Source organism: Varanus komodoensis, unplaced genomic scaffold, assembly GCF_004798865.1.
Source record: "Varanus komodoensis strain SLA01 unplaced genomic scaffold, ASM479886v1 scaffold53, whole genome shotgun sequence".
Lineage (NCBI taxonomy): Eukaryota > Metazoa > Chordata > Lepidosauria > Squamata > Varanidae > Varanus > Varanus komodoensis.
In genome coordinates, this window is record NW_025336126.1 from 5,491,026 (window position 1) to 5,518,364 (window position 27,339).

At 46.6% G+C, this 27,339-nt stretch overlaps 2 protein-coding genes and 1 long non-coding RNA gene across 4 annotated transcripts; 2 read left to right on the forward strand and 1 right to left on the reverse strand.

The window, feature by feature from the left end:
- The first annotated feature begins 292 nt into the window (after nt 1-292).
- On the forward strand, nt 293-4,828 carry LOC123032154 (sulfotransferase 1C1-like). The gene is made up of 8 exons (XM_044447844.1): nt 293-326; nt 1,567-1,747; nt 1,885-2,013; nt 2,102-2,199; nt 2,914-3,040; nt 3,232-3,326; nt 4,130-4,310; nt 4,716-4,828. Exons 1-8 carry the CDS (start codon nt 303-305, stop codon nt 4,826-4,828), a joined length of 948 nt encoding a protein of 315 aa, XP_044303779.1. The 5' UTR covers nt 293-302.
- Nucleotides 4,829-10,159: 5,331 nt separating this feature from the next.
- On the forward strand, nt 10,160-20,825 carry LOC123032231. Of its 2 annotated transcripts, XM_044447961.1 has the most exons (12): nt 10,160-10,319; nt 10,430-10,541; nt 12,451-12,544; nt 13,431-13,485; nt 13,753-13,893; nt 14,888-15,048; nt 15,178-15,276; nt 15,504-15,649; nt 16,516-16,690; nt 18,380-18,492; nt 18,612-18,696; nt 18,903-20,825. In XM_044447961.1, the coding sequence occupies exons 1-12, from the start codon at nt 10,196-10,198 to the stop codon at nt 18,957-18,959; spliced, it is 1,362 nt and encodes a 453-aa protein (XP_044303896.1). In that variant the 5' UTR covers nt 10,160-10,195; the 3' UTR covers nt 18,960-20,825. The 2 variants fall into 2 exon arrangements, with proteins under 2 accessions (XP_044303896.1, XP_044303897.1); XM_044447962.1 differs by lacking the exon at nt 13,753-13,893.
- A 139-nt stretch (nt 20,826-20,964) lies between these two features.
- LOC123032232 lies at nt 20,965-23,665 on the reverse strand. The gene is made up of 3 exons (XR_006416457.1): nt 23,472-23,665; nt 21,982-22,133; nt 20,965-21,613 (listed from the first exon to the last, which is right to left on the reverse strand). It is a non-coding gene; the product is annotated as an uncharacterized LOC123032232 (long non-coding RNA).
- Nucleotides 23,666-27,339: the final 3,674 nt, after the last annotated feature.

Consider the following 27,339-nt stretch of genomic DNA (forward strand, 5'->3'; position numbering starts at 1 on the left):
AGAAATGGGAAGTTAAATCCATTAGAACCTTGCCTGCAAGTCTGGAAAAATAAAATCCAGGAGTTATTCAAATACATTTATGTTCTGAAGCACACGGCCTGGCCATTTTCACTGGTGGCTTCCTGCCAGTTTCTCTGCTCATCTTCAGAGCTCACTTGGCTCCCCTCAAAGTAGTTAGCATAATGTGTAGCCAGACCTTTACATAAAGCCAGCCTCAGCTATTATGGGCTGTAGCCAGGCCTCCTTCTGTGGACTTTGCTTTCCCATTCTCTTTTCACTCTTCTTTTCAGAAGGAAGGTGTGATGTCTGCAGACCTGCAATCAAAAGTGAGTATTAACTTTATAAAAATATGCCCTGCCTCCCCAGAGCCTTTTCCTGCACTCATGGGTTGCCATTACATGCAAAGGCTGCACTATGGCTGAACTAGGGACTGAGAACCACTAACAGCTCAGGTGGAGAACCCATGGTCCGTTCCTGGTGTGGAGAGACTCTGGGTTCGGATGGACACAGGTTGAATGCTCCAATTATTGTTCTTCCTTTTTGGGCTGGATTCCTTCAGCTGGTTAATGACGGCTGAATTTGCCCAGGCGGAGCTGTGTGCTCCCATCCTCGGGCCACATGGCTTTGGTGCCATCCTAATGGGCCTCAGTAGCTCGCGGCTGAAGGAACGTTGCTGAACAGAGATGGTGAATGCAGAGGGTGGGTCAGCTGGCAATTGACCAAGAGGGGAACCACTGGAGCTGCCAGGGACAGGGTGTACAAGACGCGGTTGCTGGCTGCCTCCATGCTGTGCTGCCGGCGGACCATGTGGGTGGCAAGCGGAGCCCTGGCTAGTTGGCTGCCCTGCAGGAGACCCATTGTCTCAGGTGGTCCAGAAGGGCAGGTTGCTAGCTGCCTCTTCTTTAGTTGGGGACCTGTGTAACCCATTAAGCAGCCTCTTCTATTTCCGTTCTCCCATCTCCTCCTTTCCTTCTGGGGAATACATCCTTTCCCTGCCTCAGGTTTGTGTGCCGTTTCCTCGGCTCGAGCGCAGGGTTGATCTCAGTGCCCTGGGCAAAGGGCTGCTTGCCTAGCTCTGTTTTAGGCTGGGGAGACCGTACTGGAGTACAGTACTCCAGCCACCCCATGATATCCGTGGGCACAGAGTCCCTTTCTTTGCGCTGTAGCGGATGACATCTTGCCTGACCTGCAGGGAGGTGGGTGGCGTCCCTCCTTCCTTCACAGTTGAGGTGTGGCTGACAACTGGTAGTTGAACCATAGCGCTGAGTTCACATGAAAAGGTAACCCACGATTCAACAAAAACGCACAATTCAATGACAATCTCAGTGGAAGTGAATCCTCAGTCCAGCCTGTACTCCCTGTTGTCATTACATGCGAACCGGGTCAGGGGTAGAAGAAATGTTGACAGCCTTTGAAAATGGGGGGTGGGGAGCTGGTGGGAGGGCCCTGTCCTTGAACTAGACTGCCAGCAGGGGCTGCCGGTGGGGGTGGAAGGTGGAGGCGAAAAGGATGCTCAGGAGAAAAGGGCACAGCCGACTCATCATATCCCCTTTCCTGCCCTGCTAGGCTCCGGGTCTCCAATCCAAGTGGGATTTTGATGCTTTGGATCCTGCAACCGTCAAGCGCTTGGATCTGCTGGAGGTTGAAGGAGTCCCTTTGCTCAGCAAGGATGCCCAGAACTGGGATTCCCTGTGGGGCTTTCAAGCCCGGCCTGATGACGTCCTCATTTCTACTTATCCCAAAGCAGGTAAATCCAGAGGGGAGGGGAGAAATCAGGGACACCAGCTATGAAGACATAGTCATGGGGATGGCTAGGGAATGTGGACAATTCTCCATGTACTGAATTAGGGGAACACCATTTATTTTTCCTGACCTCTCCACTAGGGACCACTTGGATGCAGGAAATCGTGGACATGCTCCAGCATGAAGGAGACCTGCAGAAGTGTGCTCGAGCCCCCATCTACCAGAGGATTCCCTTCATAGAGTACTTCCGACACTATCCCATTGCCTCAGGTGACTAGGAGTGCCCTTTAAGGGAGCTGGTGGGTGACACAGCAAGCTTCTCGGGTGATGGCTGAGTGCTCCCCTCCCCATGTTTCAGGGCTGCAACTGGCGGAGACCATGCCTTCTCCACGCACACTCAAAACTCACCTTCCAGTCCAGCTCCTGCCCCCTTCCTTTTGGGAACAGAAGTGCAAGGTCAGTAAAGAGGGACAAGAGGGGGAAAGCCACTGAGAAGGTGTGGGCTTCATCGGAAGACCAGCACTAAGCCATGGGGCAGCCATGTTGGAATGGAGGACAGAGCTGTCCTGCAGGATCCCAGTTCAGCCCTTCAGATTTCCCCAGAAGGCCACACGCCTACCCTGCGTCCCACCCTCTCTCCCCCAGCTGCCAATGGCTTGGTGATTTCTCAGCTCTTGTGCAGTTTCCCCTCATTTCCCTTTCCTGAGGATTCCCTACTGGCATAAGAGCCAGGCTGGTTTTTTGGCCTCTGTCCCTTATGCTCTGCTCACTGCAGAAACGCCAACCCCTGAGAGGTTCTGTGAGACACAGTTTGGCTGGAGAAGATTCTGCGCATGGGGAAGGTTCTGCCATGCCTCGCTGCTCGCTCTTTCTTTAGGCCCTTTGCTCCCCAGTCTGGCTTACTTGGGCTGGCAAATAATTTCTCATATAGGCTTCCCATCTGCTGTGAGACGCAGACAGCAAAAACGGGGCAACTGACCCTGATTCCCTTTCCTCCAGCAAAGCCCTGAACATGCCATGTTATTAAGAAATGAGGGAGCCATGTCTGACTCTCTGCAGAATGCACGGCATTCTTCGACTCAGATTTGAGGTTGCCTGGCAGAGGGAAGGGCACAGAAGACTTGAGCTGGGAATCCTGTGTTCTCCCTTGCTTTCACTCTATCTCCACAGATAATTTATGTGGCCAGAAACATCAAGGACAATGCTGTTTCCTATTTCCACTTCCACCGCATGGACCATTTTCTTCCAGAGCCTGGGGAATGGAACCAGTTTCTGGAGAATTTCATTGCTGGGAAGGGTATGTGGAAACTGCAGGACAAAAGACATGCAAGCCCCAGTCCCCAGCTCGGTTTCTCTATATGGGGAGCAGTGGCCCTGCTGGTTCCTCACGGGGTGGGGAATAGCAAAATCCTGCAAAGCGGCATGCCTTCCTGGAGCTTGCTTTCCAAGCCTGCAAAGTCAACGGCTGTCTCTTGTGTCCCTTTCCAGTTGCTTGGGGCTCTTGGTTCGACCATGTCCGTGGCTGGTGGGAGGCCAAGGATCGCCATCCAATTCTGTACCTCCTCTATGAAGACATGAAAGAGGTGAGCAGCCCAGGCACGCACTCCGAGAGCGCAGAGGGAGTCTCCTCCTGTACGTGTGGATGCCGCGAGCTTCCCGCATCTGTGCTCTGCCTTGGGGCACTCGCTCATCAGGACCCAGGTGCGGCCACACAGGAGGGGGCCACGGGGCCATGTAGTCCAGCCTCTGGTCCCACCATGCCCAACCCACAGTCTGTGAGAGACAGACATGGGTGCAGCTGCAGCCTCCCTTTCGGGCTCCTTAACAATGAAGAGGAACAAGGAGGAATGCAGCCTCTGAGACTGGGGGTAGCACACAGCCATCCAGCTGTCGGTCATCTCAAGGGAGCAAAGACATCGTTTAACTACCTGCTTCATGAAGAAGAACTTCATTCAATCTCTCTTGAATCTCCTGCCAATCGGCTTCATGGCAGGACCGATTCTAGTATGATGGGAGAGGAAGAAACGTCTCTCTCAGTCACTTTCTCCGCACCAGGCCTAGTTCTGTACACCTCCATCATGTCTGCCTAACTTTTTTCCAAGGTTAGACAACTTCAGCTGTTGTCACCTTCCTCCTAGAAGTGCTGCTCCAACGCCTTGGTCATTTTACTTGCCCTTTGCTGCACTTTCCAATTCTGCAAAAAGCATTTTAGGCGCAGTGGTTGGTCCCCATCGCAAAGTTGACCTTTTTCCTAGTAGCTGCACACTGGGTCAATATTTTCTCAAATTGTTCGCTACAGCCCCAAGATCTCTTGTCTTGGTCAGCCAAGCTTTCATGCAAGAACAATGCCTGCTAACCTTCTTCTTCTTCTTCTCTCTCTCTCTAGAACCCTTCCCGGGAAATCCAGAAAGTAGCCAAGTTTCTGGGCCTGGAGCTCCCAGAGTTAGTCTTAAACAAGATTGTGCAACACACTGACTTCAAGTGCATGAAAGCAAACCCAATGGCTAATTACAGCACAATGCCTCCTGTCATTATGGATCACGGCATATCTCCTTTCCTGAGAAAAGGTGCAAACCAGAGTGTAGATTCTAGAGTCACATGAGAGATGGGAATGGTCTTATGGAACAGCAGGGGTCATCGTTGGCAGCAAGTACATGGTGAAAATGTCCGTTCCTGGATAACAGAGGGAAGGCTGGGAAGAGGAAGTTGGCTCTAGATGAGGCTGAAAAGGGTTTAGGAGCCTGCATTTCTGCTCTTGGCCACCATTAATTTCCTTCCATGTAGGAATGGGCATAGTTGTCCAAAGCACAGGGAGCACACGATCTTGGGAGAGGCTGCAAAGAGACACAATGATGTGGGAAAGGCCTAGCTAAGGGCTGAGCATTTGACTTCTGCTGGGTTAGCGGCCAGAAGAAAGAACGGGGACATGGGATTGCTCAGGTGCCTTTCTGGCTTGGTTTCCCCCCCTGCAGGCACCGTTGGAGATTGGAAGGAGCACTTCACGGTGGCACAGAGTGAACGGCTGGATGACATCTACGCTCGGGAAATGGAGGGCAGCGGCCTGACCTTCCGCACTCAGCTGTAAGCACCACGCAGAGATTTTCACAAAAAGCCCATGTTGTTGTGTTTCACTGGCACTAAAGACAATAAGAAGCACAACTCCCAGCACTAACAATTAAAAGCTATTGCTCAGCAATTCTGTCTTTATCTTGTGTGTGCGAAGACAAGTGATGGGGAAAGTAATGGGAAAAGGGGAGGATTATAAGCTGAGGATGTCATACTGGGACCTAATATAAAATCCTGTAAATGAAGTAAGGCAATTATACTATAAAAGACTTTTTGCAAGGTTCCCACTGATACCGACACCAAACTGTTGCACTTCTCTTTTTTTTTGTCCCCTTTATGAACATATCCCTTCCGTCATTTTTTAAAAACTCAAAAGAACAGCACCATCTGAGCAACTGTAGACCACCTTAGTGCAGCCTCCCCTACATGATGCCATGCTGATGTAGTGGACTTCAACTCCCATAGCTGGTTGGGGGATTATGGGAATTGTAGCCCAATGGAGGATACCAAAGTGAGGCCACTTTAGAGTTAGTGCTCTGTTATAGCTGCTCTCTCTCTCTCCCCCTCCCCCTCGCTTTTTTCCCCATGCTACTAAGTAGAATGAAAAGGCCATTCTTGTGAACCCAGCATTTATTTATTATTTATTTAGTTAAAACATTTTTACACCGTCCTATACAAAAAACATCCCAGGACAGCTTACAATAATTAAAACAATAATAATTACAATCAAACAGTAATAATTACAATAATCAAGACAATAAATAACAAAATGATAAATAGCATTCATAACCCCAACAAAATAAAAACAAAATACTACTGTTGATGTTAAAACCATTTAAAATCCCTTAATGCTTAAAATGATGGGTAGATAAAAAGCATGACTTCAGGTGGACAGCCATGTCCAGGGACACGGTTGCTCTTCCATCTTTCCCTCCTTAAGAGATTTTCTGTGGAAACTGGAAAATACAGAAGAAGAAGTGGTAATGGCTTTCAGGTTCCTTCTCCACCCCAATGCCAAAAACATTTCAGGAATGTGGAAGGGTAATTGTACATTCCGAGCTGCACCTCAAAACACCTCCGAGTGCATGAGCTAGTCAAAATTCATGCTATGTGCTTGGATAAATCAGTTTCCAAATCCTCCAGCTAGTGTGCATGGTTCTAGCTCTGTGTTCCATCTTCATTTATGCATTTATTTGAAGTATTTTTGTGTGGTCCCTCAACCGGATTTACATATACGTGGTTAAGCCAGAGAGTCCCTGCCTTCAGGTGTATAATCTGAGCAGGCATGTCACACAAGGAAAAAGAAAAGGGGATGGAGGAGGGAAATACTTAGCACTTCCAGCAGGGCTGGTGGAATGGTCCTGCTGTTCACCTCTTCTCCTTCAGCTCTGCCTGCCGGAATGGCTGCTCGGGCTCACGGTGCTTGCAGCAGTACAGGGGAGTTTATGAGACAATTGGCTGCTCCTGTAAGAGCATTTGGAAGCGCTTTCCATTTTGCTCCCTGGTGGCTTGGGCAGGTCAGTCTCATCCTCTGCACCTGTCGCAGAGCTGCCTGTAGAGAGAAAAGCAAGGCTCAGTGGCCAGGTGCGCCCATCATGAGAAGCCACGGTAATTTCTTGCCCTTGTCGGTTTGCCATGTCATCCGGACCTAGTCATGGTGTTTCATCATGGCACCTTTAGTTTCCGGTAGGTACCTTGATCATCCACACCCAGCATCTCCATTTTGCCCTTGTTAGTATGGGAATTCACAGAGTCTCAGAGAAAGAGGGACTGCGTAAGTGGCTGCTTCTAGACTTTGATCTCTGCTGGCTTCAGCACCTTAGTAACAGACATGTCATCACCTGCTTTATTCCCATGAGCAGGGAGAAAGTAGATAAATTCCTGGAAGTGGGGGGGATTAACAGCATAAATAATTTTATTATGATATTTTATTACATATATTACAGATACATATATTATAGATAATATTACAGATATTCCAGATATATATTACAGACACTCTGCTTTAACGTCTAGGAATAATTCGGTGATAACGGAATGCTGGGGGATCTCTTTCAGCCCCTCTCTTTCAGTGGTGGATGGCAGATAAAGGCAAAAGGGCATGGGGCAAAATCACAAAAATACCAGCCTATATTAGTTTAAAGCACTTATAGCCATTTCAGCCTTGTAGCATCACAGACAAACTGCATAAAAGCCAGGAAACCATCGAACGATCTGTGGGAGCTACCAAGGGTTTGTCAGAGACTTGGCCATCCGGGAAACTACATAGGCTGCATGTGATACCAAGGCCTGCGATTCCCCACTCCTGCGATAAAGGATAAGAAAAGTTCACAAAGGAATCGATAGCCAGGGATTCCTGCCTCCCTGAAGCAGGATTTGTGCTTTGCTACTCTTTCTTCCAACTTTCTTAGCTTCAGGGGCAAAGTTCACAACAACAAGAGTCCAACCAGCTCCTCCATGGTAATGTGTAGCCAGGTTCTTAGATACATTTCAAAGGATGGAGGTGCCGCATTCTCCATCTGTGGACTTTGCTTTTGCCTGCTGGGTTTTTGAATGGGTTTTCCAGCAATACAAACAACGTGCCCACTGGCTTACAGTCAAAAGTGAGTATTTTTTAAATTGATCCCTGCATAAACATTCATCCTAGCACCCTATCCCTTTAAGCCCTTTTCCCGAACACACACACAGTTTCCCCAAACACACAGAGTTGGATTCCAAGAAATGGCCCAATAGGAGGAAGAGGTGGAGGGTATGTGAAGGTCCATTGACTTAATTCTTCAGTACCTAAAATCAGGAGTGGTCAGAAGGCAGATCTGGATTGCTGGGTCAACTGCACAGGATTTGCAAAGATTATTTAACAATACCAGCATTATGGCTCTCCCCCAGCACCTGAATTGATACTGCTAAAATGAAAAAAAAAAAAGTCTGGAGTAACCAGGAATGATTTTTGTGTATAGAGGAACTGCATAAACTCCATTCACTTCTGGCACTCAGAAGAAATTCCTGCAATCAGATTTTTAAAAACCTACTTTTGCATCTAGGTCTGATGGGTGAATCTTTGGGTTCTAGTACAGAAATAAAGTAATTGCTGTAAGAAGGATGTTAGCTCACACCTGCCTAGGAGATCCATTCTGAGAGGAGGCATTGCTCCCTCCCAAAAAAGAATGCGCATTACCAAAAGGGCAAAAGAAGGCACCAAATATTGTGTGTGCGTGCGCACATGTGCACATTTAGAACCCACAATCATTTAAATTGAAATCCAATACATCCCACCACAGTGCAGAAGACTGATGAGGTGACCTGTGTAGCCATGCACCTGCTGCTCAGGAATCCTTGATGTGCAATTTCAAGGCTTGTGCTGCTCTCTCTCCTCATATAACTCCCTTTAAACCAGAATGAGCCTGGGCATCTCTCCAAATAGAGGCATGCCTTCCATGAAGAAGGGCGCCTGGCCACCCTATGAAAGTGCTGACAGAATGTGGCATCCCTCAGCCGGGACTGTATGACCCCTCTTTTGTCTCAGAAACACACACCCTTTATGTGTTTGAACCAAGTTCAAATCTTAGGAAGTAGAAGATTGACCAGGTCAATGTTCAACAGTCCCAAAGGGGAGCAAAGCAGGCAGGTTTTTCTTCTGGGTCTAGCAGGGAACACCACGGCTGCTTATGAGAAACGGGTACAACATACATATTTTGCCCCTTTCATTTCCCTGCCAGGTAACTTTTCTCAGATCTCAGCTTGATGCTTTGGCTCTTCAGGTCTTCGTGTGTGTGATCCTTGAGGAGGTTGAGGGAGTTCCTTTGCTGGGTAGCCCTGCAGAAAAGCGAGGTTGCCCGTGGGCTTGAAAGCTTGCCCTGATAAACCTCATCTGCAGAGAAGAGTAATGAGAATGGGGCTGTGGCAGGCATTGCTTGCAGAGCCAGGAATCGGAGGCTGTGGAGCTTGAGAGTTTCTGGCTGAATCCTTCTCTGCTCTCACAGGAAGCACCTGGACCCAAGAAATTCTGGACAAGACCCAGAAAAGTGTGCACAGGGCCCCATGTACCCACAGAGATGTTCCATCCAAAGCCTATTTATTTATTTATTTATTTATCAAAATATTTTTACGCCGCCCCATTCGCCGGGGCCCCGGGGCGGCTTACAACAATAAATTAAAAGTAATTATAATATAAATTACAATAAATATTTATCAGGGGACTAGGAAGCGACACATCTGGGAGATGGTGGGCAAAGTAAGAGGGGTTCTGAATAGGAGGCTGAGTATCAACCCCTGGCATTTCTGGGCTCAGAGAAGTGGAGGCAATGCCTTCCCTGTCATGGTGGGCATGTCGTGAGTGGAGCTGGCTGGAGCTGGGGGTCAGACTAGATGGCCCAGGAGACCCCTTCTGACTCACTCTGTGTCTTTGTTTCCCTGCACACACACTCAAACGTCTTCTCCCAGTCCAGCTCCTGCCTTCCTTCTGGGAACAGCAATGCAAGGTCAGTACAGATGGACAGGTGAGGAAAGGCTATTAAGAAGTTTAGGGCTTAAACTGAAGGCCAAGCTATAAGCATAGCTTGCTGGGGAAGCCTGGGAGTTGTAGGACTTTTTCAGTCTAAACAGGCACAGGATTACACCTTAAGGTTTTTGCTTTGTTTCTGGTGAAAAAATAAGTTGGAGGTTTCAGTGGGAAAACACAGCTTAAAACATCAGAGGAGACATCTGAACTCTCCTTTAAATTTCTGCTTGGGGTAAAGCAATTGCAGAGTAAAAACCTCACCTAGAGCAGAAGCACCCTCGACCATAAGCAGATTGTTTATATTTATATATTACACTGGGGGAGAAAAGCCCTACAGCTGCAGGGAACAGTAGGACTTTTTTCCTTCTAAACATACGTAAATCTATGCCCCTCGTTGGAGTTCATAATATAACAACCGGATCCTATGGGGAATTAGTCGTTTCCAAGTCCATTGAAATCAGTCTGTGAAAAGCTGCACAAGAGACGCACATCCAACAAGTGCATCATTCCTTTTTACTTCGGTGACAGCGAGAGCAGCATCTGATGAATTTCTGCCTGTCATACAATTTTTAAAAGGAGCAGGAACCTCGCCAACACCCCCAAGTATTTTCTAACTCTGTGTCGTTCGTAGGCAGTAGAACTATTTGAAAACGCGGCGACGAAAGGGAGCATTGCGACCGCCTCGCCCCATTGCAGCTGCAGCGCGGCAGTTCGCGCTGGGCTTCCCACAAAACGCGGCCAAGAAAAATCCATGCCGCTGACGACCCGGTGCCCGCGTTGCATTACGGGAAATCCGCGAAAGGCTTCCTGGGTGTTGGAGTCCCTTTTCTTCCGCGCCTGTTGTTGGCTTCGTTGGCGTTTCCGTTGCCTGCTCGGTCGCCGGCAGCCATGCCCGGGGGCCGGGGTGGGAAGCCCCGCGAGTCCGCAAACCCCGCTGTAGTCAGTGGGGCCGAGTCGGTGACCGAGCGGGTCCTGCGGGAGGCTCATTCCCTTTATGTCCATGAGGGTCACGGTGAGAACTGGGGGTGGGGAGGCGAGAATATGGGGTTTTCTCTTTGGGGGGCGAAGGACCATGTAGAGTATCAGAGCTCATCCATCCCCTTTTTTCCCCTTCGCTTCCAGGTCTGGTGTCAATTGGGGGGCGAGTGGGACTGACTTTGCTTCCTCCACGCCGCAAAGTGACCATCATGGTAATGGGCAACCACAGTGCTGGCAAGAGCAGCTTCATTAACTGGTGAGCTGAGAGCAACACCAAGCATTGTGGGGAAAGCAAACAGGGCTGGGGTAGGCACAAAGCATTATGGGAATATCCTGAGGGCTCCTGTAGTGCAAGGCATTATGGGGAAGTCCTGGGGGGCTGGCATGGGTTTAAGGCATTGCAGAGAAATTTGATGAGGGCAGCAACAGTGCATTGTGAATAGTCTCAAAGTGTGGTCATCTACAGGGTATTTGACAAGTTTCATACCACAAATATACGTGGGCTACTGGAGTGCATCAAAGAATTTCAGGAGATCAGACTGTGCTTTATAGATTACAGCAAAGCCTTTGCCTATGTGGATCACATGAAGCTATGCATGGGCCTGAAGCTACTGTTCTGACAGAATATGGAGAAATATCATGGTTTCCTATAGGCAAAGGTATGTTTTATCTCTTCAATCTGTATGCAGAACATACCATAACAAAAACTGGATTAGGATCAAAGGAAAAAGAAATGAAAATTGGCAGAAGACACATTAGTAATTTAAGATATGCAGATGATACCATATTAGTGGCAGAAAGCAGCAGTGAACTGAAATGACTTCTAGCGAAAGTGAAAGAAGAAAGTACAAAAGGACTGCAGCTGAATATTAAGAAAACAAAAACAATGACTACGGAAAAAGTAGAGAACAAGGTAGAAATAGCCATTGTGAAAGGTTTTGCATGCATTGGCTCAGTCATCAATTCAGACAGAGCCAAGAAATTAGAAGACGACTGTAACTTGGAAGGGTAACTGAAGGAATTAGAAATTATCAAGTGCAGGGTAATTTCACTGGATACTAAGGTCAAGATCATTCAAGTATTGTATTGCCAATCACAATCTATGGGTTTACTCATACAAGAGTGCTCAAACTATCCTGTTTCTGATGGCTATGTATGATGTGAAAGCTGGACAATGAAGAAATCTGGCAGGAAGAAAATGAAAGTTTTCAAAACATGGTGCTGGAGGAGAGCCTTGTGAATACCCTGAACTGAGAGAAAGAAAAACAAGTAGGTCCTAGATAAAATCAAGCCAGAACCTTCCCTAGAATCAAAATTGACCAATCTGAAGCTGTTGTACTTTGGGCATATCATAAGAAGCCAAGAATCTCACTGGCTTGCTAGAGAAAGTCAAAGGCAGAGGAAAAGGAATGCCAAATATGAAATGGATTGATTTAATAAAGGAAGCCACAATTTCCTTCTTGAATCTACAAGAGCTGTGTAGGATTGTGAAGGAGAAGCATTTTGGAGGGTGTTTATTCATAGGGTTGATGCAAGTTAGAGGTGACTTGACAGCACATAATAACAAATTTCACAAGCTGGGGAAGGCACTGCACATATTTATGAGGAGTTGGTTTCTGCAACAGGGTAGTGTCTTAACACTAATGTATGGTAACAAGATATAAATATGTCATTTATTGGTATCCATTGAAACATCTGTAAGTTCCATGCAAAAGGAGAGGAAAATGGAGGAGATAGGTTCCCCCGTTTTTTTCAAAGGATTTTTGGGGATTTTGAAGAAGAATGCTTCCCCCCACGCCAAGTTTTCTATTTTTTCCTCTGCAAGCCTTCTCATCTTTAGTTTGGGTTCTAGGGAAGAATTGGCACTCATACTATCTGCTTTTAGTACATGAGGGGTTGTATTCCACAGGATCCCTAGAGTCATTTTGCAGTCGGCTGAAGGAATGTTTCCAAAGTGAAGAACATGTTGGGTAAACAGTACATGATGTGAGAATTTGGATTGACCAAAGCTAGCTGTTTTTGAACACTTCAGACAATTGCTATTTGTTACTTAACCAGGATTTGTGATGAAGAATTGGCATTGCATCTTTCACTTGCAGCCCAAAACCAGGAGCATTTTGCACAAAAGAAAGATTCCATCTTGCTTCCTTTGAAATTCTTTGCAGGTATGTGGAAGAACATATCCAACGAACCGGTGTAGCTATTGAGACTCAGGGATTCACCTTCATCACTAGTGGAAGGAAGCGAGAGTCTCTCACGGTGAGAATTTCTTCCTCTGACAGGAAACCTGGTTATCTGTCTGGGATGATCTGAGCTGAGCACGTAGACAATTCCTTGCTGTGTCAAACTGTAGTCCCAGCACTTTGCAGCGAACAGCCAGAGGCCCAAGGGAAATCCACAAGCAAGACAAGATGGAGTGGAGGGAACTTGGCTTAGTGGCAGAGCACATGTTTGCATGAAGGTGTCATATTGAATCTCCAGCCTCTCCAGGTAGGGCTGGAAAAATCCTTCCAGAAGCCCAGAGAACTGCTGCCAGACAGTCTCAGTAATACTGAGTTAGATGAAGCAAGAGTCTTCATGCAGCACAAGGCAGCTTCCTAGGTTCCCAAATCCGTCTTGTGTGGTTTGTTATCCCCAGGTCAGGTGTACTCCTCTGGATGCTTTTCCATTTTTCGTTAATGGAGCTGATGGGGTCGGGGGGGGGGGGGGGGCTGCAAAAAAATGTTGCAGTGCAAAATGTTCCTGCTCAGCCAGCCAGACCTGCTTTCTTTAAGTATATTCCATTCCATTTTCTCTCCTGGTTTCATCACCCACTTGACAGTCAACATTCTTAGTCCCTGTTGAACTGTTTTGGAGTCCCCTCCCCTTAGTTCATTGTGTCGTCCCCCCCCCCCACAAATATTGTTTAGCACTTTGGCAACCCTGAACTTTCCCCAAGCCTTCTGATACCTCCCTATTAGGCAGGGATCATGCTGGTCTGGCTGAATCCAGAGCAAGCATCACTTGGAGAATGTATGTGCTCTTAGCCAAGAAGATGGACTTATTCTCCATGGATTTGTCGAACCCTTTTAAAATCCATCTGTGCTGTGGCCATAAGAATAGCCTGTGTTCTAAGCCCCTCTGATTTCCCCTTCCATTTCTGCAGGGTAATGCTACACTCCACCTGTATCCCCATTTCCTGGCCTTGCAAAGCTTCAAAGGTTAGTTGCAAACAATTGGAAATAAAGCCGAGAATGTACTTCTGTGCCATTAATTCCATGCATGAATTACTGCCTTGAGGCAGGAAGTTGGCGTGTAAGTGGGTGATCATGGAAAGCTTGCCAACCATCGTTCAGATTTGTGGGTACTGAGTTTTGGCGGGTGGTGTCTGTTTTCTGGTGAGATGGCAAGTGGGCATGCTGTTTAGCATCCATCCATACCAAGAGGCTGCTTCATAATCTGAATATCATGCCCCCGCCTTCATTTAGGGGTGTCCGAGTACCTAAGCACTGAGATTTGTACCTCCAAGCAGAAGCAATTCCCCCTGGTCACCTTCCTTGACACTCCGGGCTTGGTGGATGGAGACATGAAATACCCATTTGATGTGGAAGGGGCGCTGATCTGGTTTGGTGAGTCTGGCAGCCTGGATGAATGGTGTGGCATGAACATCTCGTACGGATTCTCATGATTTGGAACCTGTTCTTGGTCCAGCTAGCATCCGAAAAGGAAGTAGGCTTGTGTGAGGAGATGTGTATCATCAGTGCAGAGGCTTCAGCATGTGGAAGATACTAAGAAAGTAGCAGGTGCTTGTAATCTTTGGGGGAGTGTCTATGGAAAAGTTGAGTTTTGTTGTTTTTCTGCCTATGCGGTAAAGTTAATTATGAGAATATGTTGTCTTGCAAAGAGAATTGCAAAGGATGAGGATGACTCTGATGGAAGCTTGTGAAAACTGCAAGAGACATGATGACAATGAGACTATCTTAATCGTGAGGCATGTTTTCCTGCAGAGGTGGGCAGAAGGTAGATCAGGATTTGCAATAGATCACTGAGGAGCCCCCCAAGTCCCAGTTCATTTACAGTAGCAACATTTAGGTCTACATCAGACAGCAGGGATCCCTGACTTGTCATAACTTGGGTGCAGATTTGCCTTTGTCAGGAAGGTTGTCATACTGTGGAGCTCACAGGATGACCTGAGGCAGTTGTTTGGCCTCCTGAGCCACCATTTTGAGTCTGGCTTCAGTTGGTGGCCATGGAGTAGATCCTGCTAACTTAAAGCCTGCCCCTCCCTATATTGCTGTGCATTAGGAGCCTTCAGCGCCTGATATTAGCTCTTTCCAAGGGCTGGATCCTCTTTGGAGGGGCTCTCGAGGGCCACATCCCAGTGGTGAATGGGGCCAGATGCCAGCCTGCCTTAGCTCAAAGATCTTACAACCATTTCAGCCTTTTCGAATGAGGGCAGATACCTAAAAACCTAAAAACTACCAAAGGTTCAGCAGTTTGGGGGAAGGGGGTAGGGCTGGAGAGTCTAGATGTGGCCCTGCAGTTCCCCATTCCCACTGTATATTAACTCCTCCTTTTTCGCATGTTCCACCCGGCTCCCTTCCTCCTGTTGTCTTGCTGCAGGCCAACTCTGCGACCTCATCCTGGTCTTCTTTGATCCCATGGGGCAGGCCCTATGCAAGCGCACCCTCAACATTGTGGAGAAGCTCAACGAGGGGCATGGAGACAAGTTGCATTTCTACCTCAGCAAGGCCGATGAGGCGGGTGCGGAGGGTGACAGACAGGTACCCTAAAGGGGGTGATCAGCAGGAACTGGGAGATGGAATACCTGCATCAGAGGAAAGATGCTAAGAGTGGCGACAGATATTTAGTGGCTGTTTTTCTTGATACCGGGTTGTTCTCTTCCCTGGTAGAGAGTGCTGATGCAAATTGTCCAGGAGCTCTGCAAGCGTCCGGGCCTCAATAAGTGTGGATTTGACATGCCCACAATTTACATCCCCAACACCAATAAGGTAAGCTGCAGCCCAGTGTAATACTAGAGGGTGGAGTGGAGGCATGGAAAACTGCGACATGGGCTTAGTGAAAAGGTGGAGAGCCCAGTCCTGAGTGGTGAAGGACAGGCGTAAAGGAAGTGACACGTGGGGGGGGGCATTCCTCTGAGAAAACCGCTCTTTAAAAATAAGATACAGATGAATCGTCTGCGAAGTGAGTGCATAACCAGCCTTGCATCCTCCCTCAGCCAAGCCGATGTGTCAATCAGATAGAGGAGATCTGCCGAACTATCGAGAAAACCATCAGCCAGACCATCCAGCACACGCTCAACTCCCTGGAGCGAGACTGCCACCTCATCGCCCAGGCCACGCAGCACCTGCTGGATGAGGACAAGTAAGAGAGGGAGCTCTAGAACTGATGGAAACGGTAATATTCAGCACAGGGGAATGGAACATCCTCATAGCGAGTGGAGCATGAGCGTTTATGAGGTGGAAAAGCTGACTGCACGGCAGACAGGCCAATCTGTGGTGAAGTATGAGTCTGCTTCTGTATTTAAGAGAGAATACAATGAAAGGGTTGCGCCTGGCAGAAAATCAAGGCAAAAGCAGGAACTGGAAGGAAGGTCTAAATTTAAAATCACTTGATTTATCCCAGCCTGACCCCATCTCACAAGATTGCTGTGTGGTTAACAGTACAATCTTGCTCATGTTGACTTGGCAGTAAGCCTCGCTGATTTCCGCAGTGCTGGTCACTCAGTATGTGTATACTGGATTGTAGCCTTCAATGAACACTGAGTTCTTGAGAAAGAAGCATGGAGAGGCACATGTAACAACTGATTAAAATGTTTCTTTCAGGCAGTAGAGTTCTGAGATCCTAACCACCTCTGAAATGTAGTGAAAGGGACTGGTATCAGGGAGAAAATCAGGGAAAGATCCTCTGTAGGAGCCTGGGGGAGTGTCATTTTTATTATTTTATTTATTTATTAAAACATTTTTATGCCGCCCCATTCGCCGAAGCCTCGGGGCGGCTTACAACAATAAATTAAAAAATAATTATAATATTAAATTAAAAAATATAAACATTAAATTAAAAATACAAAAATACAATAAGCCGCCCTGGCCAGATAAAATCCAATAATATTAACAGTTAAAATACCGCTTAAAAAGTCATGTGAGTGTCTGTGGCAGTGTGAGACCTCCGGCAGGCAAACTTGCTCCCATGTTTCTGTGTTTCACTTTTCCCCCTTTCTCTGCACACAGTGAGGCCAGAAGCAGCAATTTCCGGGCTTGCTTCCGGGGGACACTGCTGGGGCTTGCTGGATGCCTGCTGCCCATCTTTCTCCTCCTGACTTTGCTTTTTGGTACAGCATTTGCTCGCCAGCTGTGGACTTTGGTGTTGGGAGAGGAACAGAGACAGGCCCTGGAGCTGTATGTGGTGAGTGGTTTTTGTGTTTCAATCCACCCCGCCCCCCCATCTTTCCACAGTGTTCCAGAAATACCACTTTATTTCTTTAGATTAGGCTTGTATTGTGTTTTTTTCTTACAATGGACTCAAAAGTGGCTTATAGAATTCTCTTCATGCTCCCCATCTGAACCCCACAATGACAACCCTGTCAGATAGGTTGGGCTGAGAGCCTGTGACTGGCCCAAAGTCACCCAGTTGACTCCATGGCCAAGCAGGGACTCGAACCCAGAATGCCTGAGTCCCATTCCTGCACTGTTAGCCACTGCTTCTTGCACAGTGATTCTCAGTGAAGCTCTATCCAACTCTGTGTTTTTAATTCAAGTTGTATGCTCTCCACAGCTCTGTGCAAGCACAGAAGTAACAAGTTTGCACCCCGATTCTGGGTCCATGGAGACTTTGCTCCATTTTTCTAGGCAAGAAATACCAAGATTTCACAGAATCGGAATAGTAGAGTTGGAAGGGGCCAGGAGAGCCGTTGGGTCCAACCCCCTGCTCAGTGCAGGACTCCAGGTTAAACCATCCTTTTGAGATGTTTGGTCCAGCTCACTCTTGAATGCCTCAAGTGTGGGAACCCACAGCCTCCCTCTTGATTGGTTCCATTGTTGGACTACACTATCTGTCATGAAGTTCTTCCTGGTGTTCAGCCAGAATCTGACTTCCTCTCCTGTACGTTTGTCATGATAGACAAGTTCAAGAGGCGGCGCTTAAAAACAGGTCCTTTAGAAAAGGGCCACAAAAGAGAGACGCACATGTACATACTCGTACAACTTTCCCCCATTTAGGAAGCAAGTCATGCTATAAAGCAGGGGTGCAGGACCTTAGGTCCAGGAGCCAAATCGGGCCCACCTGGGATTCCTCAGAAGTCTCACTTCACAACCCCCGATTGCCTGGTTGTTTCTTGGATCTTGTGTGGTTCTTCTCCCTTTCTAAAAGGTTGAAGTGCCTCTCATAAAGCTTAGTTAGTGGCAGGAAGAGTTTGAAGCTAAAATAGGCCTGCATTTTTGGCTCTGCCCGCTTTGCCTTCAGCCCTGCCCGCCACTGGAATGCCCCCCACCCCGCCCTCCAGTTTCCTGGAAATGACATTGAGCCTTTGGGCTGAAATCCGCTCAACTCTTCTTCCATAAAGACTGGGGAAATTATCTTTGACGCAGATCATCAATGCTGTGTCTCGTTTCCAGTTCTGCATGTGTGACGTGATTGCAAATCGAGCACAATAAGCATCCTGGCTATTCCTTTTTGTTTTGATCTTGTGTTTTTAAATAACTCAACATTTTAACCCATCTCACTCTGAAACTAAGTGAAATCTGTGAAGCCAAAGTAGGGCTACAGCGCCTTTTATAACGTTTTGCCCTGTCACTAACAGAAGCACCTATTGAGCGATGTTTTTACTTCTTATTTTTTCCTTTGTTCTCCAGTTTGTTAAGTCCCTGGGCAGGACTGTAGTTTTCTTTTAAAATAATTGAGATGGTGCCTGGTTTTTGGTGGCACTTATTCTGCATAATTTGTTAGGGTCACCTCATTGTACAACATTTGGTATGGCATTTGGGTTGTGTTTGCTGGAAATGTGGGCGGTTGCCTTTTTAAAAAAAGCACAGAGCACAGGAGCTCTTCTTCTGGTTTCTCCTGTGAATGCCAACCATCCACAATCCTGTTTTTCAGCTCCCGATTGCCACAGTCTGGAGTCTTGTCCCTGAAGACCAGACCTTAACAGTGTTCGTCGGCCTTCTTTGCCTTTCAGTTCTGCTCCTGCTTTTGGCTAGTTACACTTTCAGGTACGAAGCCCCGCTCCCCCAGTTCATCACAAAGAGGTCCCCACATCAAGGGGCAACCTGCCACACACCTGTCAGCTGCTCGCCCTTTGACTTCCCTGTATTTCTGCTGCCTCATTTAGGACAAAGCCCACTCTGTCGAAGAAACAGAAGCGGCAACTGGAGGATCGACGGGACTACGTGTTGGACGTGGTGCTGGAAAAAAAGGTCAGTTGCACTGCGAGGTTGGACGTGGTGGTCTGGGGTTGGGTCACAGGGCTTCGTAGCTGGGCCAAAGGGTCATGGCTAGCAGCAGCAGGGTGTATGATCCTTGTGTGGGATTGTGGGTAACTGTCAGCCCTGTAGATTATTCTCCCTGAAAGGAGGAGGCTAACCAGTGCATGGCATTGACAAGCGATGCTGTTTTTCTGCAGAGGCAGCTCTATGAGGAATACCTTCGCCAGAGCATCGGTGAGCAGGATCTGAGCTGAGACCCCCTGCCGGTGTATTTGGAGATGCTTCCAGTTCCCTTCCCCTAAACCATATTAACATCCCTCCCTTCCAACACACTCAAGAGAAGAGAGTATCGTGTGGCTGAGCCTTCTAAGCACTGAAGCATTCTGGTCTGGTTGGCAACTTTTCCACAATCTCAGCTCATCGCTTTTGATTGGACAGAGATGGTGCCCTGTGACCTCATGAACTGTGATTAGCTGTGGCCAGAGTGCGGTGCATCTGCAGCAGCCGTGACGAACTTGGTCCGCTCCTGGCTAGTACTCCTCCCCAGATGGCGTCTCCAGCGTTCTTACAACTTCTACCCTCTTGACGGGAGACGACGACACTACCTTTCTGCTCTTTCTTTCCAGTCGGAATATGCTACTCTTCCTGTCTTAAATTATTGTACCCAAGTAACATTACAGGCCAGTACTGTGCTCCATTAGCTAGGTTCTCAAAGACCAGGGAGTTTTTCAGTGAGGTGGCAGTATCTGCCTGGTACTTCCTCCCCTCCTTCAGCAGCATCTGGTCTGCATCACTGCCTGGTCCCCTCAGATTCATGTCGGGCCGGCATGCACACCCACAAGCTCCTGCTCGACCAGGTCTTGGACCACATAACGGGGCAGGCACTATAAACGGAGATTCCTTTGTCTCAGTTCTGATGTCTGCATCCGCCATTTGGTGAGCAAACCCTCACAACCTCTCTAGACATTTTCCTGGTGTGTGTAGCCGATGGCATCATGCCCCATCTCAAGCCAAGTGCCTTTAAGTGACACCAGCTCTGCAAAGGAAGGGGGGACACTTTACTGGTAAAACTATCTCAGTTTCTTCTACTATGCTACACATGCCATTACTTAACACTGTGAAATTTCTATAGACATGATTTACAATAAACTGTAGTGTACCCAGCATCCTTTAGGACATGCTGGGGATTTCCAGTACCAGGAAACAAGACTGCCATAGTTGATTTAACTCGTGTTCATTGTTCCTGGGACCACCTCTGCTGTAACTCCTAAATTGGATCTGGATTTAGCCCTACTTATTAGTATATGCATTAATCCAAGTGTTCTGTGTTTAAGTAGGGCTAAATCTGCATTGAACCCCCATACCTGTGTCTCAGTATAGGATAGTTTTTGCAGTACTCCACACAATGAGGCAACTGACCACAGCAGCAGTTGTACATGTAAACTTGTGAGGAACAGAATCTGCAGGAGCCATTTTGCTTACTCCTTTCTCAGTCTAGTCTATCATCATTGGGTGAGGCTAGATTGAGTTCTCAGCAGCATCTACAGCTCCAGGAATTTGATTTTCATTTAGTTTCTCAAGTCCCTTTTTTTCAGCTTCCAGAGTGGAGTGCAGTGCAAGTACAAGCACATTTCCTTTCACTAAAGCTTCTCTCCATTTCCTACAAATTGGAAATGGCAAGAAATGATCCGTATCCCAACTATTTGCTTAGGATGCAATCCTAATTTTGTTCATACAGAAGAAATCCTGCAGTTTCTACCACTGCCCGTGCTGCCTGGGGAATGCTGGGAGATAGAGGCCTTCTCATGCTTAAGATTGTGCTTTTAATAGGAAATTGCTCAACTTCAAGAGAGCAGAGCTAAAACAAATAAGGGTACCAGTAATTGCTCAGCTTGATTTCAGTTCCTTTTTGGCCCCCACCCCATAACGGTCCTTAGTTGGCATGTAGAATTGTCGCAATAATTGAATTAGAGGGTGGGGTGATTACAGCCTTAAAGCTGAAGCAAGATAGGCTCTAGGTTTGTTTAGTATGAACTCCGTACTGGCTCCTCTAACAAAACCAATCTGATCTGGCCCTCTAACTTGTGTTCCAGCAGGTGGTACCAGGAATGTGGGGGGGGGGAGGGGAGGGGAGACTGAGAGTATTTAATAAAAGCTCATTGCAGAACCTGTCTCGGCTACCTGCGAGTCCTTTCCATTTAATTTCTGCTTGCTTTGATGGCCCATGGCCTATTTCCACTCTAATGAAGATCACAAGACAACAGATAAGCATTTTTATTGTGTGTAAGACTAGTACACTGGCTTCAATGGGGTGAATATACTGCATTTTCATTGGCCCTACAGCATGCTTTTCCTAGACCTGCCCTATGTCTGGTAGCCTACCCTTCCAACCGGTGCAGGTTCAGTCTTGCTATAAATCTATCCCACCCAAAATTCTGGTTCTTATAGTTCTCAGACCTCCACCCCATCAGTAAGAGTAAGGCAAAAACTTTCAATTCAATGTCCATGAGTGTCACTAATTCAGCCGCGGGAGAGTTTGCCCCATTGGAAAAAGGGCATTTTATATTTTACATTTGCATTTCAAATGTATCCTGATAGTTTACAATACAGTTAATACAAACAAAGGGCAAGCTTTGGAAACTGGCTTTCTGTTCCAAGCCTGCCCACATGAGCCCATTGACATTCATGGTGCGTGAGCGGTGGCCATCGCCACTGTCTCTCCCTTGTTTTGGGAGTGAGCTGCAGCCATCTCCACAATTTTCAGTTTCACTCGTTTGACGTGAGTGGTAAACCTGTTTCTCCCTCAACGCAAGAAACCACAGAGTTGTGCAGCATCTGTGCATCCATCTCCATATCCACGTTGACATAGCCATTGTGTCCAGAACCTGAGTAACCTGACGAAACTCAGCTGGGGAAGGAGAAAAAGAGGAGGCTTGTGAGCAACTGTGCATTCCGCACACATCTTCCTATTGTCTGTACAGAGAAGGGATCCCATTGTGCAGTCTTTCCCATCCTGCTACCTTTCAGATAAGCTAGACTACAATTCCTACCATCCCCAGCAATCTGTATCCACTTAGTGAAAGTGGTTAGCATGAGGGTTTTTAAAAATACATCACTATGGGCATGAAATAGTTTTTATCATTCCGGTTATTTATGTTCTTTTTGCATTCAGGACAGCCCCCTTCAAGGGAAAGATACCAGGCAATTTCCATGTTGCTATAAATAGCCACCATTTTGGCTGGTGCCCTTACACTGCCACAGTGGGAGCCATTTTACCTGCATTTTTCATTTCTTGGAGGCTGTTGCCTTCCGCTTCGCTTCCGTGCGTTGCAGCTTCAGGACTATCTTGCGTTCATGGCCTCCAGGGCTTGGACGGTTTGTATGATCCTCAGCCTCCTTCTTGGAACGTCCTTTGCGGGAGGAGCCACCTAATAACAGCCAAAGAAGGCAATACTATCAATAAACCCAAGTACAAAATAATTTGGCAGGTGACCATCCAGTCCAACCGTTATCGCTCTTACCAGAATTCTGCTTCTGCATCTTCTAGCCTTAAAAGGAAACTGATGCTTTCAGACTAAAAGAGAGAGACCATCTAGTCTCTCTCAAGCTGAGCTCTCTCATATTTTTGGACCACACCTCCCATTATCTCCAGTTATGTGGACTGGGGACCAGGGGAGTTGTAGCCCAAGAGGACCCTAAATAATGTTTTTTGTTGGTTGAGCCCCTGTGTTGGCTGTTAATGAGGGCTAGGGCTGAGCTGACTCCCTGAAGACTGTGCTCAAGTGGCAGCCTGGATTTGTGATACTCTAGAACGGGATAAAGTGTCTGTTGTTTTCACTCATGCTCACCTGGGAGGAGCAGTTTCTCACTTAAGGTAACCAACAGTTTACATCAATGACTTCTTACAACACCCCCCAGTGCTTTTCTGTACCTGCAAGCAAGATTTTCTCATTCTCTGGAGGGCGGCTGTAGCTCCAACCTCTCACTACTTAGAAAAATCACACATTTCTTTTGTGATGCGCCTAGTTCTCAAAAGTCCAGGAATACTGGGAGCCTTAATTTGTCTTGGAAGACACACTTTTCATCCTGTAAGTTCCCATACTCTGCTGCTGCTGCTTTTAAGAGATGAGGCCAGCAACACTAAAGACAGGGATGCAATAGATGAGAATCAATGCTTGGAGTTACTGCACTCTGCAACCCCATGTGCTAATTCGAGGGTGTTCTCTTAACACCGGAAAGAGCTGGGCTGCTTAGCACATTTTTCCTCCAAGTGAGTTATCAGGGCTTGTCCTTAGCTACGTGTACAGAATAAGTGATCCGAGCCATGTCTCACATGACCTCATGCAAGATTCCCGATTTGTGTATGCATAACACCAACCCATCCTGCAAAGCCAGTTCAACGTTTTGTCTTTCATCGTTTTGCGCAAGGAGCTGCAAGACGCTTTGCTGCTTTTCCCCCCTTCTTTTTGGTTGCAACATATTCGCATAGCTACCACTCTGGAAATCATTACAGCCAAGTTACACTTGGACGCTTTTCAACTTCAGGAGGTTGTGCAGTGCGGGCTAGTAACATGCGCCAAGCGCACTGCTAGCGGCGCACAGCTGGGCGCTGCCAAGAGAGGTATGGCTTCCCCTGCACGAATTCAGCCTTCTCCTTTGGATGCAGGAAAGTGAGGCAGGAGGGCTGCGAACTAATGCAGCGCACAAAAGCGCAGTCCCGAGTCCATCTTCGGACTCCCGCCACCGTCCCTCGCAAGCGCACTTACTGCTGTATCTGTCGGTCAGGCTGTAGAAATCGTACTGGTCAAAGTATTCCACTTCGAAAGGGGTCGGGCGCAATTTCTCGGCTTGGACAAAAGAAGTCGACATGGTGGCTGGGACCAGTCTTCTGTCGACAGCGGCTACTAAAGACGACAGCACAACGAAGTTCAAGACTCTCCTATTCTGTGATCTTGTTTTTCTGCAGAGAGTTGTTTGGGTTACTATATATAAATGTATGGAGTCGACCCAGACACACCCACAATTGCATCACCCTCTCCACCCCTTAAAGCTGCAGGCAACGAATCTCAGAGTCTGATGCAACTAGTTTAAAAAAAAAAACAAAACACAGATTTACCAAACCCTTGTTGAGACGGGCTCCAGCGGCCTTCAGACTTATGCTCGGATATATACTTCTCTGGGAGCAAGTCCCATTGCATTCAGAGGGGCTTTTTACTAGTAGGAGTTTGCACTGCCATTGGCCAATTTCCCTCCCCACCCCAAGCACACCACCTTATTCAATGCTTGTCTAATTTGTTCGAGAACCCCCGAACTTTTCAGACCTTCCAAGAACTGTTACTAGTGCAAGGAATGTTGCTGCGGGGCGCACAGGCATCATAGGTTGCCCTGCGAGATAGTTCTGCCTTGTTCACATGAGGGCCTACGTGGGCATGTGAAGCTTTCCTGCCTATTGCTCCTTTGCTCAAAAGCCGATCTAATGAACTCTACGATCTTATTCCCAGGATTAAGTGCTCATTGCTTTTGGAACGTGTATTCGCCATTCCTTTCTGTGGACCACTTGCTTGTTTAGACTAGTGGAATATTGACTAGTATGGCCTGCTTTCAGAGGGGTAGCCCTATGAAAGTGTTGCAGAAAACAACTATTCTTGCGGCGCCTTAACAGCAAACAGACTTGTGTTATAATTTTTTGTGGATCTGCCTGCAAAAGTACATGCCACGGCAAGTTACATCCAATGAAATGGGCTGTAATCCACAACCTTTGTAATCCACAAATAAAACTGTCTATCAGATGCCACAAGGCTGTTCAGCCCAGATTGATAACTTGTTTTAACAATCCTCCCAGACGTACACAGTTGAAGTGGTTCAAGATTTGGATTTTAAACAGTCCCTTTTCAGGGCACTCTTACCTCTAGGTAAAATATAAATGGCACAGAGGGGATGCTTTAAATTTCTGCACATGTCCTTTGAGGCATTTTACTTTACCTTTTACTTACCCAAGAAGCAACATTTGCCATGGCTAAATGGAGACTTCAACCACGCAATGGCTGATCCTAATTCAATATTCTAGCCAGCAGACCATGCTAACTTCTCTCACTATAAAACAGCTTTCCCACATCTGATGCATTCCAGACCTGTTGGGCCCCAACTCCCATCCTTCCCAGTTACCATGCTCTCGGTGAGAATGATGGCAGTTGTAGTTCAACAGGTCTGGGGGGTCTGGAAAAAGCTGCTTCAGAACAACAGACTGATCTTCTAAGTACCTCTCTGTTAGTATATTCTCTCTGAAACTGAGAGAAAATGTTATTTTCTTTTAGAGATACTGAACCAAAATGGAAAGCCTTCTTAAGGCTCCTTTCTCCAACCTCTCCACCCAGCTACCCTCATCTGAGTCATTTTTGTTCCAATGTCCCTAACAATTCTGGATTTTTCTGTCTTTTGTGGTGTCTCATGTTTCCCCTAAATGGGGCCCCTTTGTTTCTGCATTTTCAACTGCCCAAGTCCACCGTGGTTTGGACTGCACCCAAGTTACATAAACAGATGGAATCATAAGGAAAGGCTGAGTCAATGTTATTGTACTTAATGCTCTAAGGTGACTTATCCTAGACTGTGCTTTTCTCCTTGAAATAGTTTCCTGCCCTACTCCAAGGAAACCACCAAGTGACAGATTATCTAGGAATGCTTCCCAATGAGGTGTTTCTTACTCAAACACCTCATTCTGTCTCATTTATAGAATCTTACTGGGGAATTCTTTCTTTTCTTTCCACACAGTTGCTTCCAGAGGGAGGACTCCGAGACACACCAGCAAGAATATACTGTACAATCATTACCTCTTTTCTTTCTTAATGGATCTTTCGGATTGAGAGAAAAGACATAACATGGGGTGGGAAAGCTTGGAAAGGCTACAACTAGAAGATGATATCTAGTCCCATGATGTAATAGATACCTTGTCTGGAAATGCCAAAAATGCTGTTAAGGAAAGAAAGACAAAATAGCTGCGTAGGCTCTTTTGCTTTATAATATTAGCAGCTGCCCATCTGGAAGTTAACTTGGTCCTATTGGTTAATTTAGTCACAGCAGAAGCCAGAGTTGTTTTAAGAGGTAAGGTCAAGGATAAATAAATAAATATAAGGTTCTGGATTCAATTTGAATCTAAAGGGTAACATTTAGCTTTTTTCTCACTGTCCAAATAGACATGATGTTAAAAAATCCATGCTCTTATTCTCCCACATTTAAAAAATAGTAATTTAAATCAGCCACAGGGTGTGTCAGGCTGTTCTTCTTTGTAGCTGAGTAAAGTGCTGGGGAATTGGTTTGCACTGCTAACAACTTGTTTTTAAAATATTTCTTTTTAGCTGTTTTAAGTGAACACACACACACACACACACACACACCATGTGTTCTTGCTCAAAATTCCCCGAACACACACACATGGCTAAAAAGCACAATACAGAGGCCTGTATTTTTCTTTCCTATTATAATAGCTATAAGCGAGCACTTGAGATCCGGGAGAAAGGAAGTAACTGCCACTCTGATAAAAATCAGATGTACCCATCCAAGACCGCTTTAAAGTTAATTTGATTAAAGAAAAAAAAAAGTGGGAGATTGAAGTTAAATTGTTCAAAGGGCGAAAAAAGTGGGAGATCTGACCCCTGGCATTTTCAGGAAGAAAAGTAATAAAGGCTTATGGAAGACCCAACTTCTTTTATATGTGAACTTTCCCCAGACTGGCCCATCATGTGCAGAGGAGCTTGTGTGTTCTTGCTTCCCCTGTTTGGGCACCAGCTCCACCTGAAGAGGTCCCTGCATCTCCACAGAGGGACTGAAGAATCTCCATCCCCTAAGTAACCAAATCAACCCACACGATCTTCTGAGGAGGCCTTACTGGTTTCCCACAACCAGCAATGGGTCATCAGGTAACATCAGAGGTAGGTTGCAGCTGTGCTTTGAGCACCTCTTGAAGAGTTCACTAACTGTTCACTCACACTGACCTTGACATGTAATCAACCTACATTGCTCTGCTTTACTGCTCTTGTTGCAACATTTTGGGGTCTTCAGTCTTTTAAACTGGGTAGCTGGGTGAGGCATGCTAAGAGATGTAGGCCTAAACTAGCATAGGCTTTGCCTTAAGTTAAATAATACAAATTAATGGGGCCTATAGGCATAAAAAGCAGCATGGGCACAGACCCTGGCAGCTGACTGTTTGGCTCAGTCAGCTCAAGATTGGCATACCTCAGTGTTATGTGTATCAGATGGCTTTTTTCCCCCCTTTGATTTATATCCTGCCTTTTTCCTACAAAGGGCTCAAGGCAGCAGGAGAGAAACGTTAAGGTAACTTTAGCAACTTCATATGAAGAAAATTTATATAAAATGTTTTATAGATGGTATTTGTCGCCAAGTCGATTAGCTGACATGTTTCCAAATACGTCAAACGAATGTTGGAAATGTAAACATGATGTGGGTACTTTTTACCATATGTGGTGGACCTGTGAATATGTGAAAAAGTATTGGATGAAAATACATAAATGGCTTGAGGAAATGCTACAAAAACCCTTAGCTTTTAAACCTGAAATTTTCTTGTTAGGCATTATACCGGAAAATATTAGCAAACAAGAAATGTATTTGATGCTATATTTA